This window comes from Eupeodes corollae, chromosome 2 (genome assembly GCF_945859685.1).
Source record: "Eupeodes corollae chromosome 2, idEupCoro1.1, whole genome shotgun sequence".
Taxonomy (NCBI): Eukaryota; Metazoa; Arthropoda; class Insecta; order Diptera; family Syrphidae; genus Eupeodes; species Eupeodes corollae.
Genome location: NC_079148.1, coordinates 67592992 through 67613218, shown reverse-complemented (window position 1 = coordinate 67613218; position 20227 = coordinate 67592992). Strand labels below are relative to the sequence as shown.

The window sequence follows — 20227 nt, the reverse complement described above, 5'->3', positions numbered from 1 at the left end:
TGTGCACTTTGTCCACCGAAGCCGTGAGTACGGTACCGCAGCCGTGTGACAACACCAATGTAGGACAAGACAAGGACAAAGGACAAGAAAAATATCAATTTTTCCCAACCAACGTCGTCGTCCGATACGAAATCAAAAAAGTAGCTTACATTCAGTTACTGTGGCGGAAAAAAACACGTTAGAATTTGGTGAAGAAATGACGTAGAACTCAAATGAGTTCTAAAATTTCACTAAACCAAGTTTTAAGGGCTATAACTTTATCAAGAAATCGGGCGTAACTCTATCAAAAGCCTTCGCAAAATCAGTATAAATAACATCAATTTGTTAGCCTTCTTCGAGTTTATTTAAACGCACACAAAATACCTCTAAACTATTGTACATGCTAACTCTTAAATAGGGCGTATTTAGAAAACGGTTAAGATCTTGTAATGCTTTCATAAGTATAGGGAGTCAACCAAATAAGATAGTACCAGTTAAGGATGAAGATTTCTTCGTTATATAATGGATATATTTTTTGGAAACCTGCGGCTGACAATGCAGAGTATTAAGATTTGCTGAAAGAACATTCAAAAATTGGCAAATAAAATCGTAGCTCTTACTTTAATCCAAAATTATAACTGCACGGATTTAATCAATGTTATGCAAATACATCAGAATATTTACATATATTTATCTCCAGGTATTGTTCAAAATGACAACACCAACTACAAACGTTAATAGCTCCACTACAAAAAAATTCAAATCCTGTTTTAATTTACTTTCGTTTTTTTTTTTCATTCGAAACTAAGTTTCACCATTTGAATGCCAACACACAAGTTCCACAATGAATTGTCACTCAGTTCAATTTATCCTGCCCCGCAGCTAAATATGTCTATGATTATAGACAAAAATCTTGTAGGAAATAAATTATTGCCTTAAGCTTTTTACAAAACTGCATTGAAACTTTAAATTATAAAGATACAAGAATAATATTAACTATTTAACTTATGTCCCTAATCTCTAATGATCCGAAATAAACAATTACTTATATTTATTCGTTCGCCTATATAATTCCAATTATCTTGCTACAACGCAAACCAATAAATCATAACACTCATTGATATTTTATTTCAACGATTGCCCATGCGCATGTTAGTCACAATCTCAAGCCACGATACACAATATATCACCACCGCCACGCCCACAGCCCACAACAATTCAGAGAGGGCGCCTGAACCCCCACACAAACGACAAACACCATTAAGCAGTAGTTTATAGAACGGAAAATAAAATTCAACAGAAGCATAATGCAATTATTAACCGTTGACGGTTTTACGCGCGGCTCGACTCATAAACACGATTTCCAATAAATTGTGTCGTCGGCGTTCGCGTAGCGTCGGTCGTACAGCGCACCGCCACACAATTCCACGGTGAGCTATTGAATCGTGAAATTATTATTCACAACGGTGGCCCCTCCTGCCGGCTTTATAGCGTACAGCCTACCTGTCACATTCAATCATAATTAATTAATTACATAGCCTTAGCGCAGCACAGCGGCGGCGGCGCAGATTTGAGATTCGGATTCAACAATTATTGAAAGTAGTGGAGCTGCTGCTGTAGCTCCTGCCGTTGCCGTTGCCGCCACATGACATTACCACCAACCGTGATCTAGAGCGAAACAATTGTTGGATTCAAATCTGTGGTGTTTTATGCCATTAACTGTAGGGTCGTGGCTTAGAAAATAAATCTATTCGATGTCATTCGTCTGATCTGAATCAAAGGTATGATGGGGCGGGGGTATGAGCAATATGTGCTGTACTCTGTGCTGTGCAGGGTTAAGGCTCTGATCGCTAATATAATTAAAAGCTAATCGACCGAACCGAGACAATAATTGCCAGCCGAGCGTTTTTCTCGGTACAAATCGGATAGCACGACTTGGTCGATACCAATGCCGACGACAACGACGATGATGACGACGACGACACGCCGCCAACAATGTAGACAGAAGGCTTCACCCTATTCAATGTAAGTATTTAGATATCTATATAATACTTTTATAATGCGATTTAGTGTCGCCCCGCACTATTCCACCAAATCCTGAGCTCCATCAATAGATCACCAGAGCGGTCTTCTCTGATGGGGCTTGTCTTTCCGTTCGGAAAAATCGGATTTGATTTATGGGAACGTAGGTGTGGCATGCAATTCCGCACATAAAGTAAAGAAGAATAAAAAATAATTCAAACGAAATTAAAAAATGTATTGTTAACAAAACGAGTAAACAAAAGATCTGCAGTCACGACCGATCAACGATGACGCCTAAGCGGCCGACCGACCGACCGACGACAACGCGAAGCACGACGACGTTAGATAAACTAGGGTTACCATCTTATTTGGAAAGACGAGATTTAAAAAACAATATTGAGTGGCCAAGCAGCAATGAGACTTTAAAACATATAGAATTTATACAGTGGTAAATTTAGATCTTCAACTATAAATTGATTTTTTTTTGTGGCGAATAGAACATGAATTGACTTACTAAAAGGAGTTTGGACTCATTTTGACATCTCATAATTTTGTTTTGGCTTGATTATTTATTTCTTGTTTATATAGAGTGTTCGAATGTTGCCTTAAAATTTTTCTATCACATCAGGTTTTTAAAATATGCGCCTTTAAAAATGCTAAGGTCATCAAAAAAGGATTTTTAAGGCTAAGTTAACACACAAAATATTCCTAAACAATAAATTATCTGATGACATTGCAAATTACAAATTATTGTATTTTTAAATACAGTTTAAATGATTTTAGTATCGAACTTAGTTTTGGTAATTTCTCATTGGGTATGAGATTATTTATGGGTCTTTATTTTGACTCTATCTGAAGTTTTAAAAAACCTTGAATGTAATTCTTAATGTTTTTTGAAAAATTCATTTAAGAGTAACTAGTCATTTTTAGTGCTGATTTGGAATTCGTTCTAAAATTTTAGCTACATGTGCTCAGATTTGTAAATACCCATTTTTAACATTATTTTGATATATTTTTTAAAAATATATTCCAAAAACTTGATGTTATGACCTTAAGACTACAAATTCGTCTAAAAACGAAAAACTCCTTTAATTCCGTTTGCCATTCTTATGTTAAGAACACTTTCAGGGTAAATGTTTCAGCTTTTAAAGTTTATGTATGACAGGTTAAAGCCTTACTGTTAATAATCATTTTTTTTTTTTAAATTAGGAAGATACTAAGATTTGTTAATCAAATATTAAAATGATATTGTAAAATTGTAAAATATCATTAATTTTCTTTAAAAAAAATTCACGGATTCACTTAGCCTCAAATAACACATGTTAGGTTTTTAAATTATGATAGGTTGTATCTCTAAAACCTGACTTGATAGATTGATTTTGAAGAAGGATAACCAAATTGCCTAGTTGACGAGTTAAACTAAATTTAATTATCAAGTTTTGGAAAAATAAAATGGTGAGACGTCAAAATGAGTTGCCTCAAAATTATTTAATATCTTAACTAATCTTAAACTACCTAAATCAATTTATATTTCAAAGATTTCAGAGATTTCCGTATTTACAAAAGTATAAACTAAATATTTTACTATTGATGTCAGAAATCTGAGAACAAAATTCGTATGATTTGATTTTTCAAGAATTTTCTATCGCAGAAATCAAAGTAGATGAAAAGATGGGCAAAAACTAATTTAATTGTGTCTAAAATTAATTTCCCCTACTTCCTCAATGCGTCTAAAAATATTATTTGAAATCTTAGAAACATAAACTAAATATTGAATAAACACTGAGTAAAACCTAGATTTTGAAAAATGAAATATATGAAGTATGAATCATCGATTCTTAAAACTACTCGATTCCAAATATTTTTTATTTTAACAATAGAATTACCTTTTTAGTGCTGTAACCAATTTTTCTATAATTATTTTCCACAACACAAATTAAGATAATTTACCTCAATCGAAAAATGCTTTTGGCCACACCTAGCCTAAGTCAAGCAGAAAATTGTTATCGAGTATTTCAATGGACAAAGAACGGATACAAAAATGGTGACGCACGTATGGAATATGGTCAAATTAAGACGTAGGGTAACCTTATTTTGCAGCAAGCGATCAGGCTCTACAACATACTCATAAATCTCTTTAGCACAAAGCATGAAGAAAGGGCGTCAGAAAAGCTTGACTGAGAAATATATCAAGCTTGAAATCCTGAAAGTCATTGAAGTGTTATTATAGATGGCAAGGTGAAGAACTTAAAAGAAAAACAACATTTCATGTCTTGCAACAAAAGCAACAACCTTACTTGAATTAGGCGAAAGAGACAATTATTACCTTTTTTATTAAACAATGTTGCTCTATAAACTTTATAGACAAGATATTATTGAAGTAGAAGCAAAAATGCACTTAACAAATCGTCGCCATCAACTTTACAAATGAGATTTGATTTATAGCGAGATGTGAAAAGATGTTTGACATTTTTTGTAAATTGTTGCAACGAAGCATAGTGAGCTTGGTATATTTTAATATGCTGAAAAGTGTCAGCTGTATTAATTAATGATTTGATTTTGTTTAATTGGATTGAAGCATATTTAAATACATATCGAATAAAGCAATTACAATTGAACATTTATGTACAATGTACTATAGGAATACAAAATATATTATATTAAAATAAATTGATTTGTAAAATTAATGTTGACAGAAATAAAATGTATGCGAATGTACAATTTTGTCCAGCTTGACTTTTTACTTCTTATCCATCGAAAAATGGAACAATTTATTCCTTTAACAGAATTTAGATTTATAAGGCCTCATGAATCATAAGTTTGAATGAAGTTGGATTATTTGGCAGAAATAAGCTTTAGGTTGTTATTCTGTGGTCAAAATTCGAAAGCTCTCAATATAATGAAAACCTGACTTTTTATCTACGAGAAGACTCAAAACTACCTCCAATCCACTTGAAATCCACTACTACTATACAAAGCGAAGTCTTATTCTCAGTTTGTGGATTTCGACGAAATCTACTGAAAACCTACTAAAACCTTTTGTTTATGTTGACCATTGAAGAAATTATAGAGAGTGGAATCTCGTATTCCAGCAAATTATTTTGTTTGCATTTTTCAGTGGAAATTTGTTATTTGACAGCATAGAGTTGATATCTCTGCTTAATTAATCAATGGTTAGGAGCCAGTTATAGCTTTCATTGGTTTCCATCATTGAATATTTTGTTTCCAGATTTCAAAGCGACTAAAAAAATGAAAGAATTCACTTTAACTAATCCTATCTCTTATTCTAACCTAGGTGTCTCACAACCATCACAATCAAAGAGAAAAGTTATCAAGCTGAAGACAACCCACAATCCAGGCATCATTTTCGTCATCACCAAAGACGGTAGAGGACTCAGTTATAGAGACGAATCCACCATCACCACCTACCACAGACCTTACACCGCCAGCTCGCTCATCGCCAACCAGCTTATGTCATGTGTTTGCTAATTAGATTGTGCAGCAATTGGAACTTGGTCCCAATTTCGGTTAAAAAATCCTATTTAGAGATATTGCCCATAAGATGGCGCTACAGTCAGAGGCGGACATGGGCGTTGATGTCCATTCGCTCTACATGACCTACCCATCTAAGCCGTTGGACTTAAATTCTGCTAACTAGGTCAGTGTCGCTGTACAGCCCGTACAGTTCGTCGTTATATCTTTTTCTCCATTCTCCATCTATGTGTACGGGACCAAAAATCACCAGAAGAATTTTTCTCTCGAAACATCCTAAGACGCTCTCATCTTTCTTTGACAGGGTACAGGCCTCAGCGCCATAAAGAGAACCGGGATGATAAGTGTCTTATAGATGGTGATTTTAAATGCTTGAGAGAGGACTTTACTTCTCAATTGCCTTCTAAGTCCAAAGAAGCAGCGATTTGCAAGAGTTATTCTTCGTTTGATTTCAGCGCTGGTGTTGTTGTCTGTGTTAATATAGCGGTGCCTAGGTAAACAAAGTCCTAAACTACCTCGAAGTTATAGCTGTCCATGGTGACGTTTTGTCCAAGACGTCGTTGTTCAGTATCCTTTTTCGATGACAGCATATACTTGGTCTTTCCCTCATTGACCATTAAGCCCATCTTCTTCGCTTCCGTCGCAATGCTCAAAAACGCTCCACTGACATCACGCTTTGATCTTCCAATTATGTCAATGTCATCTGCGTATCCGAGTAATTATATGGACCCTTGGAAGATTGTGTCCTAGTGTTGACGGTTGAGTTTTGCACAATTCTTTCCAGAACGATGTTGAAGAAGTCGCATGACAGTGCATCGCCTTGTATAAAAGCTTTTTTGACATCAAATGCATCGATAGAGCAGCGTGCATTCTCCATCGCCATTCTACACAAGCGAATAGGTTTGACAGGGATGCCAAAACTAGACATTGCTCTATAGAGCTGTTCCCTATAGATGCTGTCATATGGGGCTTTAAAATCGATTAAGAGATTAAGAGATTTGAAGTTCCTAGTTTTTTTTCTGAAATCTGTCGAAGTGTGAATATATGGTCGATAGTGGACTTTCCTCTTCTGAAGCCACACTGATAAGGACCAATCAGGTTGTTGACGAATGGCTTCAGACGTTCACATAATACGGCAGAGAGGATCTTATCTTATACGCAATGTTAAGTAGACTGATGACTCTTTAGATAGCGCAATTTAGAGGGTCTCCTTTTTTATGTATCGGGCACACTATGCTGAGATTCCACTCATCGGGCATGCTTTCTTCCGACCATATTTTGCAGATGAGTTGGTGCATGTTCCGTACGAAGTCATCGCCTGCTGCTTTGAATAAATTGGTAGCAATGCAGTCAGCCCCAGCAGCTTTGTTTGCCTTAAGTTTAGATATAGCTATCTTCACTTCGTCAAGGTCGGGTAGGCGAAATTGTTAATCTGCGTCGTCGAGGTTGAGTGGTTCTATCTCCCTTACAGCGGAATTCGGTTCGTCATCGCCGTTATATAATTTGGAGAAGTGATCTTTCCATATTCTCAGCATCAACTACGGTTCTACTACGATGTTCCCCTGATCGTCTTTACAGGCTTTGGTTCGTGGGTTGTACACTTGGGAGGTTTTTTTTACCTTTTGGTAAAATTTACGAACCTCATTCCTGTTGTCACATCCCTCTATTTCCTCGATCGCGTGTTTATCATGCTCTCTTTTTGTCCATGTAAGAAGCCGGTGTTCCTCTCTCCTCTTCTGATCGTAGAGCTCGCGAGCAGCTCTGGTCCTTCTGCGCAGCTCCGTTTTGTGTGCCTGTTGTTTTGCTGCGTGGGCTTGCTGGAATTCGTTACCAAACCAGGGGTTTCGGTGTGGTGGCCGTGAGAAACCTAGCACTTCAGAGGCGGCATCTATGATGGCTGCAAGGCAATGTTGCCACTGGTTTTCAATGCTTAATGCAGGCAGCATAGGACTCCTTGGTTGTTAGATTATGGCAATCTCTTGCGATTGTAGCAGTCTAACGTCGAATCTTCTCACAGTACTTCCTTGTTTTGGCTTAGATCGGGATTTCCGTAGCCGTACCTTCCCTACAACGAGGTAGTGGTCCGAGTCAATGTTGGCCGCTGGGAATGTTCGGACATCCTGTATACTAGTGAAGTGTCGTGCGTCGATCGCAATGTGGCCAATCTGGTTGACAGTTGATTAATCAGGAGATTTCCATGTCAACTTGTGGATATTGAGATGTGTGAACTGCGTACTAGCTACCAGAACGTCTCGCCCCGCAGCGAAATCGATCCGCCTAAATCCCTTGTCGGAAGTAGTGTCGTGCAGGCTGTATCTCCCGATTGTGCCACCAAAGATGTTTTCTTTTCCTAGCTTAGCGTTAAAATCTCATAAGAAAATTTGAATGTCATAGTCAGGGCACTGCTCACATTTGTTGTCCAAGAGCTCGAAGAATATGTCTTTGGTGTCTTCATCTTTCTCCTCTGTTGGGGCATGCGCGAATATTAGGCTTATGTTGGCGAATTCATCCTTGATGCGGATTGTCGTGGTGCGCTCGCTTACACTGTTGAAACTCAAGACTTTTTGCCTGAGTCTAGTTCCAATAAAAAATCCATACTCAAATAGACGCCTTCTTTGTTTTCGGTAGCAGTCGCCTGTCGCAGAATAGGTACCTGAATAAGCAAAATTGCCGAATTTAGGACGACACTAATGAACAAGAGATTCACAAGTTGCCAATGCTTCTAAATTAAGTTAGGGTTTGGTGTGGATTTTGGGCTGGATTTCTTCAAAAATGAAGTGGGCCATGCCATTATCGTCAACGTCGATCGCTTTATGTCGATGATTAACAAATTCTTCTGGCTTAAACCGAAGGATAGTGACAAAGAAAACACATGGTTTAAATAGGTTTCGATATTCTGAGCCAGTGGTTTAGAGGAATTGTTATCTTGCGGCGAGGCGACGTTAATTGGCCACCTTAGTCGTGTGATTCGACCTCTTACACATTTTCTTATGAGCCTTTTTAAAGTCGCTGGTCTAATCGTTTAGACGATTTTATATTTCACAGATCAATGTCATTGATAAATATCATCTACAACTTGTTTTCTTCAATTTTTAAATCGACTTGCTTTAATACAAATTGCACATTGCACATTGACGGATGTACTAATGGCGCTGTTGATTTTCCCCTTCCGCAATTCTACCGGAATAAGTTCCTTGACGGCTTTGCAGATGTCGCTTCTGTCATTCCTTTTTATGAGAGTATTATAGATTATATGTACTATGATCTTTTTTAAATAAACTTCAAGTAAGTTTTTTACTTAAAATTTTAAGTACAATGTAAGCTCCAGCCAATGGTTATAATGAATTCCTTATTTTTAAAAATTTGTCAAAGAGGTTAGAAGGAAAAGTTAGATTATGGACATCATATATAAAAAGACAAAAAATTTACTAAGACCACTTAAGATATTTTGGTTTTTAGTCATAGAATTAAGGTTTTTAAACAAATATTTTGACTAAAAAAATGCTGTCACTATTTCCGCCAAACACTTTTAAGAACTCAACTGGTCTCTAGAGCAATATTAACAATAATCTCCATTTGTACTAAATGTTTTACAAATATTTATTAAATACAAAAAAATAAACATATTAACTTACCAATCCATCGCATGCCGACAAAGCCACATTTGATCCGGAATGCCCACGAATTTTCCCATGATAATGACAGTTAATATTTTTTTTTGGTTTCTTACGAAATCGGAGGTCTCTGCGGTGTCGTTCTATTATTAAATTTGGAGCCATAAAATAAGTATGAGGTCTAAAACAATGCAAAACAAACAAAAAACAATAAAACCAATTATTTAATGTAGAAATAGTTTCTAAAATCCGAGTAGGGTCATAAGTTCACAAATCCTTTTAGAAAACCACAGAAATTGCTTTAATAATTTGAATGAAATGAAATTATAAATTATTCTTTCTAAACAATTTAAAAAGCATATGAAATGTCGTAAGGGCTAGGCTACCCAAATTTGCAATCAAAACATACAAAATTTCTAACTTTAAACTAAATAATTTTGTGGACATAAAAGCTGTGAACTTAAGGAAACTCCATTCTCCAAATATTTCATTTATACCCAACTTACTCAAGTTCCAAATGAAGTGTTTCCTTATCTAAATCTATGTGAAAGTGTAAGTCTTCTGGGTTGTTTCTATCGTGATGATGCGTCAGATTATGCGACACGTGTTCGCCATGTCGATTCACCTTTCGTGGTGTAACTAGTCTTCCAGAGATCAGTTCATCAGAGTGTTTTCCTTAAGTAAACATAATTAAAATTAAACAAAATTAACCAACTAATTTAAAATACTTAGTATAATTTCATTAACAAAACAAACTAATTTTTAAAAGAATATTAATCAAATATAAGTTTAAATAAAGTCATTAAACTTTACTGATTGATTCTAATTAAGATCTAAACGAATATTTAGTTTCAAAGCTGACAAAATGCCAAACCCCCAATATTTCGAGAACCCATCAGACAATGTCTTAAAACTCAAGGTCTCGCATAACAAAAAACCACTTTTGGCTAATCCAGGTGCAATCAAAATTATTTTAACATTATAATATTCAAGTTTAGGTAATTTAAGTGAATAAAACCAGCTTCAAAGAAAACGCAAATAAAAAGACACAAATTCAACCACGAAATTGAAACGCAGACGGCTGCTGCGCTAATTTAGACTCGGATATTTTATTTTTTAAGTGGGCAGCTAAATCGGTGTTGTCGTTGTTGTCGTAGTCGTCGTCGTCGTCATCTTGACAATTCCAAGCTTCCTACATAAATTTTGTAGAGAATCAAATCAATGAAACCCGATCTCGCAAAAAAATAAAATTAAAAAAAAAACTTGAAGCTAATTTACATGAATTTTTATTCATTAAACTGTTTTCATTCACAAATAAAAAATATGGGCGAAGCACAACATTGAATCTCAATGAGGCTGAACTCTAATCGTTTAGCGGTTTGAATTTGTTATTTAGAAAAATGGAAATTGAAAGCCAAATTACTGTTTTTTGATTTTTATCGGTTTTATATTTGGTTTGGTCACCGCAAGCCGTGTTTTTTTTGTCGGTTTTAAATGAATCATCTATGAATTTTGATTGAATTATTAAAAATTCATGGGAAATAATAATTTTTAATAAAAAATAAATTGACATAACTCACCATATAACGTCTGTTCGGCAATAACACCCCAACAACAAATTATCGATGAAATATACAAAAATGACAATTTATTCGCATCCATGTTGTTTGCATTAAATTAACTATTGACTATGTGTCGAATTATTTAGAATAGTTTTGTATTTATATTTAATGGAATAATATTTTTAAATTTAAATAAATAAACTTTAATTATATTAAATTAAATTTATATATAAATTATTATGGTTTAAGTTTGCTTCTTAAATTAAAATTAATTGAGTATTAAATTTAATTTGTAAAATTTTGTATGAGATGTTTTGTAGGGCATACGATTTGTGTATATTTTGAATCATCCGTTATCAATAAGTTTGGCGATTTTTCTTGTTATGTCAAACATCTCAAAGACATTGGGATGCAGTCGAAAATTAAGTGATTTATTGAAAAGTTGATTTGTTGAATACGCTGACAGGGGCGATGGTTTTCTGCAAAAATAAAAAAAACATATGAATATAAAATAAAATTAACAAATTATAAAAATTAAAAATCAGATAAGCAACATTGTTTTTTTAATTAAGTTATAAGGTTTCAACATTTAAGTTCATTACCCGGAAAATGTTCACCTTGTTTCTCATATTACAATTTGTAAGGTATTGTAATGGGTCCGATTCGTCAAATTGAAAATTTTGACATTTCTCGACGTTTCAAGGTCCCTAGAGTCGAAATAAAAGATTTTTAAAAGATGTCTGTGCGTGCGTGTGTACGTACATTCGTACATACGTCCGTACGTCCGTACGTTCGATAGGTTTTTTTTTTCTTCCATAGCTCAAGAACCAGAAGAAATATCGATTTCAAATAAATTTTGTTATACAGATAATAAGGCAGGAAGATGCAGAAAGGGCTCTCAAGAAAATAGCGTGGGTGTTTTTCTACCAAAAAGGTGAACATTTTGGTTAACAATAAATATCTTACGGACAAAAAACGCTAGAGACTTGAATTAAATTTTATATAATATATTGTAACGTGATATCAAAGAAGTATATTTTTTGGAATCAAAAAAACTGAAAAAAATTTGTCACCCCCAAAATTTTACGACTAAAATATGACTTCATCTCCAAAACAATTTTGTGCAACAAAGAATAATGTTTTTGACATATGATCAAATTTTGAGAAAAATCGAATTGACAGTTTTTTTTATAAAAAAAAAAATCTAAAAAAAAACATTACATTGTAAAAATTGAATATCGATTTAAACCTCTTTTCAAAAACTTGAAATTTAAGCTTCAAACTTATTTTATCTTATAAAAATATTGTTTTCAACATCCTGAAAAATATTGAGAAAAATCGAATTGACATTGACAAAATAACAAAAATTGGTAAAAATTGATTTTCGACTCAAATATCTTTTCAAATTGTAGATATTGGCTTTAATTTACTTTTATCTTTCAAAAAATATTGTTGTCAACATTCAGTAAAATTTTCAGCTTCATTTAGAGTAGCCTTTTCAAAATGTCTTATCCTGAATTCTCTTAGTACGGGACACCTGCCTAGGAAATCTTGTATACCTTCTTGTTCTCTCATGTTGCAGAAACTTCATAATGTTGATGCGTTGTCTCCACGCCTTTTTTCGTTGAGTAAGATAAGATCGCATCTAGCTTTGAAAATCCATGATATTTTGTAAGGCTCCAAGTCATCTATTATGTATTGCGGTCCAACATCTTAAAAATTCGTGTGCTGCTTCCTCTTGCTCTCTGGTCCGCTTCTTGATTTGCATGCGATTTTAGTTGATCAAGAATTTGAACTGCAAGCCTAACCTGTTTTCGATCATATTAATCTACTTTACCCAAAAAAGTTGTTTTCCTAAAAGGATTTTGATAAGTTGCTTAGGAAGTCTTGTGTCATTGTATTCAAATATATTCTTTTGTACATATCTAAGGTGGAAGTCCAATGTGTAGTAGTGCCCGTCTTCAGCTGCGGTTTCAATCGACAGTGCATAGTTTGGAGTTCATGATGGTAACTTTAAAACTCTTTTCAGAAAGTATCGTTGTAGCTTATCCACTTCATCAAAAGTTCCAAAACCCCAGGCTTGTGCACTATAAGTTTGAATAGCTCTGCATACTGCCAAAAAGAGTTTCCATTTTGAACTGAGGTTTATATTGTGCTTACTCAAAAAACAATGCCATGTCGCGTTAATGCTGTTCTTTGCTGCTGCATTTTTTTTCTCTACATGCTGAAAAAAAAAATTAATCTTTGGAGTGAGCAGAACACCAAGATATGTGTACTGAGGTACTATCCGAATTTCTTCTCCGTTAAAAATCCACTTTTCCCTATTTGATAGCCTGCCACCATTTCGAAAGACCATAATTTCCGATTTTGAGAGATTCACTTCGAGATTCCAATTGGCGCAGTACTCTTCAAAACGTTCTATCATGCGTTGCAAAACCTCCACATCCTCTGCTAAGTTCACCATGTCGTCCCTTCCTGTCCACACTGCCTATTGAGTATCAGAGTATATGCACTCTAGCAGGTTTACAAATTTAATTGAGACTCCCATTTCACGTAAATTGAGCATTAATAGTTGTCTGGAGATTTTATCAAAGCGGCCTTTAAGTCAAAAAAAAAAGCCTAGACTTTCTTTTTTTCAGCCAGCTTAATTGTACAATAGACGCCAAGTTATAGATATTATCCACTGTAGAATGTTTTTTTCTAAAGCCAGCCTGTTAATATATTATTTTGTTCCACCCAATTATACAACCTTTCATTAAGGAATCCCATCATGATTTTTGCTATACAATTCATGAACGAAATTCCCCTGTAATTGCTTGTATCATAATGTGTCGCTTTTTTTGAAAATTGGAAAAATCACAGATTTTGTCAAAGTTTCTTATACCCTGCATTCTTCTAATATTTTGCTGTGTGTTGTTGTGAGTTGTTCCAAAAAGTATTTGTAGCATTTATTATGAACTCATATGGAATCCTATCTTCTCCTGGCGCCTTTTTGAGCTTAACGTTTCTCAGCACATTCCTTAATTCACCAACACAAAATGACATATCTAACGTTGAGTCCTCGACGTAGTTCGCTACATAAAGTATGCTGCTCATTTCTTGCCTTGGATTTAGAAGGTCTCTTAAATATGCAGGAAATTCCAAAGTAGTTATGTCAGCCATCACATGTTGGCCTTGGTGTTTTATCTCCTTGGCTATTTTTTATAAATCAAAAAAAAAACTGACAAAAAAAAATTGTCACCTCCAAAATTTTACAACTAAAATATGATTTCGTCTCCAAAACAATTTTGTGCAACGAAGAATAATGTTTTTGACATCTGATAAAATTTTGAGAAAAACCGAATTGACAGCTTTTTTACAAAAAAAAACCTACAAAAAAAATAATAAAAGTTGGTAAAAATTGATTTTGGACTCAAATATCTTTTCAAAAATTTGAAAAATTGGCTTTAAACTTATTTTGTTTTATAAGAAATATTGTTTTCAACATTCAATAAATTTTTTAAAAAAATCGAATTGAAAAAAAAAAAAACAATACTAAAACTTGGTAAAAATTTACTTTCGACTCAAATAGCTTTTCAAAAATCAAAAAAAATAGCTTCAAACTTATTTTATTTCACAGAAAATATTGTTTTCGATATTCAGTAATTGTTATATAAAAAAAAAACAGTCCGTTTTTTTCATAAAAAATAAAATCTATACAAAATAGTACGCAAATTTGGTAAATATTGATACGAGTACATATAAACAAACTTTTGAGCAAGACACATCGACAGACGGGATGGGAAGTTATCAGTGTGGGTCGCATCCCAGCCTCTTTTTTAACTTTTTTTTTAATCTGACAGTTTTTTTATAAAAATTAAGAATCTACAATAAATAAATACTACGCAAAATTGGTTACAAATGGTGAAGCTCCTTATGTTCGTTATCTTGTGAAAAAAGTGAAAGGAGCTGGCATCTTCATCGATAAACCAAAGCGCGAAAAGTCAAATACAGTGTGTATCCCCTGAGTATATTGCTGTGCGTAAACATCAATTCACCGTCGTTCTTAACAATTGAACATTTCGGAGACATCATTGAGACCAATTTTGCATAAAGACCTTGGTATTACGCCATACAACGTCCAATTCAGGAGTTGAAGTCAACTGACTATCCAATGTGTTTTCGCTTCGCTAAGTGGGCCTGCGATCGACTTAAGAGCCTTGCACATGAGAACGAACATTTTACACATTTCAAAAAGTCAATTTCAACAAAAACGCATTAAGATTATACGAAACCAATTGACACTAACTCTAGGATAATAAAATTTGCATTTTGTTCTTTAAAACAGAAAAATTTTGTAAGAACAGTTTGTTAGTAACGCATTGCAATGTGTTTGCTTACTTACTTAAGGTGGCGCTACAGTCCGGGGCGAATCTGGGCCTCAACCAACATGCGTCCCCAGCCAGCTCGGTCCCTAACTATCTGTCTCCAGTTTCGCACGCCAAGTTGGTTGAGGTCCTCTCCCACCTGGGTGCGCCACCTGAGTCGCGGTCTTCCTCTACTGCGCCGTCCCTCGGGATTGGATGCGAAGACCTTCCGGGCTGCAGCATTGATGTCCATCCGCTCTACATGACCTAGCCATCTAAGCCGTTGGACTTTAATTCTGCTAACTAGGTCAGTGTCGCTGTACAGCCCGTGCAATTCGTCATTATATCTTCTCCTCCATTCTCCATCTATGCGTACGGGACCAAAAATCACCCGAAGAATTTGTCTCTCGAAGCATCCTAAGATGCTCTCATCTTTCTTTGACAGGGTTCAGGCCTCAGCGCCATAAATGAGAACAGGGATGATGAGTGTCTTATAGATGGTGATTTTAGATGCTCGAAAGAGGACTTTACTTCTCAATTGCCTTCTAATTCCAAAGAAGCAGCGGTTTGCAAGAGTTATTCTTCGTTTGATTTCAGCGCTGGTGTCGTTGTCTGTATTTATAGCGGTGCCTAGGTAGACAAAGTCCTTAACTACCTCAAAGTTATAGCTGTCCATAGTGACGTTTTGTCCAAGACTTCGTCGTATAGTGTCCTTTTTTGATGACAGCATATACTTGGTCTAGCCCTCATTGACCATATAACCCATCTTCTTCGCTTCCATCGCAATGCTCAAAAACGCTCCACTGACATCACGCTTTGATCTTCCAATTATGTCAATATCATCTGCGTATCCGAGTAATTGGATGGACCTTTGGAAGATTGTGCCTCTAGTCTTGACGGTTGAGTTTTGCACAATTCTTTCCAGAACGATGTTGAAGAAGTCGCATGACAGTGCATCGCCTTGTTTAAAACCTTTTTTGACATCAAATGCATCGGTAAGATCTTTTCCGACCTTGATATAGCAGCGTGCATTCTCCATCGTCATACTGCACAAACGGATAAGTTTGACAGGGATTACAAAACTAGACATTTCTCTGTAGAGCTCTGTAGATGCTGTCATATGCGGCTTTAAAATCGATAAAGAGATGGTGGGTATCGATTTGAAGCTCCTGGATTTTTTTCTAAGATCTGCCGTAGTGTGAATATTTGGTCGATAGTGGACTTTCCTGGTCTGAAGCCACACTGATAACGACCAATCAGGTTGTTGTTGACGAATGGCTTCAGACGTTCACATAATACGGCAGAGAGGATCTTATACGCAATGTTAAGGAGACTGATGCTTCTTTAGTTGGCGCAATTTAGAGGGTCTCCTTTTTTATGTATCGGACATACTATGCTGAGATTCCAAGCTTTCTTCCGACCATATTTTGGAGATGAGTTGGTGCATGCTCCGTACCAAGTCATCGCCTGCTGCTTTGAATAGTTCGGCAGCGATGCCGTCAGCTCCAGCAGCTTTGTTTGACTTGGGTTTAGATATAGCTATCTTCACTTTGTCAAGGTCGGGTAGGCGGAATTGTTGATCTGCGTCGCCGAGGTTGAGTGGTTCTATCTCCCTTACAGCGGAATTCGGTTTGCCATCGCCGTTATATAATTTGGAGAAATGGTCTTTCCATATTCTTAACATCGACTGCGGTTCTACTACGATGTTCCCCTGATCGTCTTTGTGTGTTTGCTACGAACTGTCAAACACTATTAGCGTTCTACATACCATCCACAGTCCACACTGCAACGAATAAATTGTTCGCGGGCAACATAACCTCAAAATTATACCATTTTTGTTTTTTTTTTGTGTGAAAGATCATGGCTGAGGAAAATATGAAGAAAAGAGTAATTCAATTCGTCGGCGTCTGCGAATAGAAATAATGCCCATGTAAAAGAAAAATCAAAATATGCGAGCATCCACAGTTCTTAGTTCGTAGCTCATGTGCAAGATGCTTTAGAGAAGATGCAGATTTTGCCAACAAAAATCATCTTTTCAGACGAAGCTCATTTTGATCTTGGCGGGTATGTAAACAAACAAAATTGTCGCATTTGGGGCACAGAAAACCTGCGCGCTTACATTGAAAAGCCGATACACTCAAAACAAGTCACTGTTTGGTGCGGATTTTGGTCCAGAGGCATAATTAGGCCATTTTTCGAAAATGAGCAATTAGTGGCCGTTACAGTTAATGGCTATCTTATCGGGCCATATTAAACGAATTTTTTGTTTACAAAAATTGAAGATGAGGATATTGGCTACATTTGGTTTCAACAGGACGGCGCTACGTGCTACACAGCCGAAGCTATACTTGATATTTTGCGCCCTGTTTTTGAAGATAGCATTATCAATGGGTTGCCATAAAAGATAAGCGTTACGCCGACAAGCCAGAGACAATTGCCGCTTTAAAGGATAATGTGCTTAAAAATTGGACAGATCCCGTAGGCTAGCCGAGGCACCCATTTCAATGAAATTATTTTCCATGATTAACCGGAAGAATATTACTTTCAAATAACAAAAAGATATTAGAGAAAACATTCAATAGTTTTTTTTCTAGCGTCTTTATAAAAAAATGATCTTAAACAAAATCCAATTTTTAAAGAAATAATAAAAACTTTCTCAAAATGTTGCTAAAATTGAATAAAATTGGTTTTTGATTAAAAATGCCTGCAGCAAAAACAGATAAGGAATTCAAACTTATTTTATAATACGGAAAATACTTTTGAAAACTTTACATTCACTTTTTTAGAAAAATTGAAATAAAAACTATGTTTTACAAAACACGGAAACCTTTGAAAACAAACAAAATTTTTAAGAAATGGTGTTCGACTCAAGTATTAAAAACACAAAGTACAATATTTAGTCCAATGGTTTGGACTGTAGTGTCGATGAGTTCAAACTTGGAGAGATTGGAATCAAACAGCTTTAAGTCGTTACTCTGACTTTCTAGAACAAACGAACACATCTCTTGACAAAACTTATTGTTAAACGTTCAATTAATTTGCACTAGTAAAATTTCTTTAGTAGCCAAAAAATGGTTACTTCTTCTAAAGGTTATACTCACCGCTATGATGATAACCATAACTTAATAACGCAAAATATCGTTCTAATAATCTGAAGAGGAAATTAATTTATCGTTAGATATCCATAACTCCAAAGGAGAAACACAGGTACCTTCACTAAGGTGTTTTCATCATCAAAACAAATATCCAAAAGTTTACGTTTACTCTGCATCTTTTCTATTGTTTACCTTTATTTCTGTTTTTGTTTACCCAAAATATACAAAGGTCTGAAATAAACCTCTTAACAGAAATTTAAATTAAACAATATTCAAGTTATTAATATTAACGACAGCAACAACATCAAAAATCTCAGAGCGGCCGGCGCCTAATTTTGTTTGTATTCTTAATTTTGTATTGTTTGTGTGTGCTTTTTTTAATTCATCAGAGCGGCATTTATATCCACGCGACGTCTCGTCGCCAGTTTATAAATTATGTTTGTCTTTCACTGGCTGTCCATTTCTCAAAATGTATATGATGATTGTTTGTTGGGTTGATGCTGGATATGGCAGCTTCTTGTAATTGGGTAAGCCAGTTCCCGCCGGCCGCCAGGCTGGCGCACAATTTAATTTTCCAATTCATTAATTTTCTGATGCTGCATTGCAAAAAACAAAGAACAATAATATGGCTGGAAGGCATAAATAAGAAAAAGTGCAGTTCATATTATGAAGGGTCTTGAAATAGGAACTATCAAACATTGACAGTTGATGGCGTCTATATTGTAACTGTCAAATTGGTTGTCATTTATCAATCAGTGTTGCAAGATCATAATGGATGGTTTTAGCGTTTAAGAACATGTTGAAATGATAAAAATATAAAATAAACTATTTTATAAACAATTAACATAAGTTCGAGGAAATCCTTAATCAGTCAAAATTATCTCCTGGCCCTGGGAGAGGGTGTAGGAGGACGAGGGCAGCCACGCTTCTAAAAAAATGTCTTTCGAAGAAAATATTTTTGACTAACTCGTACAAAAATCAACAGACCCAGGAGCAGGGCCTGAAGATTAACTGCTAATGCAACGTCACGACGTGTTATTTTCTTTTTCGGCGACAAGGCCCATTTCTGGGCCAAAGCATTTTTGGCACGGGTTATCCATTTTGCGGTTTCAAAAATAAACGTAATCTCAGTTATCTCAGCCATAACTTGACGAATGTTGGTTTTCAAGGTTTATCTACATAAACATGATATTTCGCGGAGTTAAATCGCATGATCTTGGTGATATCACCACGATGAGAAATTACGTGTTCGGGAAAATGTCTTTTGCCGTATTCTTTAATAGCAGACAAAAAATATCGGTTATGATTTGACCATAATGCTCTGAATTGATGGTGACGGTCATCCAAAGTTATCTTCGAAGAAGTAAGGCCGAATCACACCTCCGGACCAAAGAGCGCACCAAACAATGACCTTTTGTGGATGCAATGGCATCTCTTCAATTACTTGAGGATTCTTAGAACCCCAAATAAGACACCCACCGAAAAGAAAATTTTGTTCGAAAATTGCCATCCACGGCCTGCTGTTTAAGCACCCATTCGACGTATCTACAACGTTGCGGAAGATCAGCTGGCTTCAGTTGTTGTGAGAGCTAGCTATATGGATTTATTCCAAATGCAAAATACGCCTTAATATGCTGTAAGACACATTCGGTAGGTTTTAACAATTTGTATGCGTTGTGCGATAGTTAAGCGATCCATTCTTGTAATTCTTCGCAAGAGGCAGTACCCTAGAAAAAACTTTAGATGGCACCGGCAGGAATTGAACCCAAGACCTCTGTCATGACAGTCCAACGCACTAACCATCATGCCCAGGGTACATCATAACTCGTTATCTTTGTTTTTACCCGTATAAAAATGAAGAGATCTAGAAGCAGGGGCTGAAGATTAACGGCTCTAGGCAACGACTGGCCATGGAAGAGTTATAAAAATTTACATCGGTATTTTTACCGACAAACCTCACAATTCTGCTGAATTTAAAATTACGGAATGGGTACTTAAACTTTTTGCAATCGTCTGTCATTACCTTGATTTTTACTTGAAAGAGTTAACTTTTGCGTTCTTTAAAAGAAAAAGGAATCAAACGAAATCACATGACGGTCGAAAGTAGTTAGGATCTG

The 20227-nt window shown here is 35.5% G+C and overlaps 1 protein-coding gene across 1 annotated transcript in view; it reads right to left on the bottom strand.

Annotated features, from left to right (window-relative positions):
• The window catches only part of LOC129947663 (A disintegrin and metalloproteinase with thrombospondin motifs 7), a 103908-nt gene that overhangs the window by 36714 nt on the left and 46967 nt on the right, over positions 1-20227 (bottom strand). Inside the window, exons 2-4 of the mRNA XM_056058295.1 lie at positions 10688-11148; positions 9614-9782; positions 9129-9288 (exon numbers count right to left, since the gene is read on the bottom strand). Coding sequence (XP_055914270.1) covers positions 9129-9288; positions 9614-9782; positions 10688-10769 — 411 coding nt within the window. The 5' untranslated portion in view covers positions 10770-11148. The remainder of the gene's footprint in view (positions 1-9128; positions 9289-9613; positions 9783-10687; positions 11149-20227) is intronic.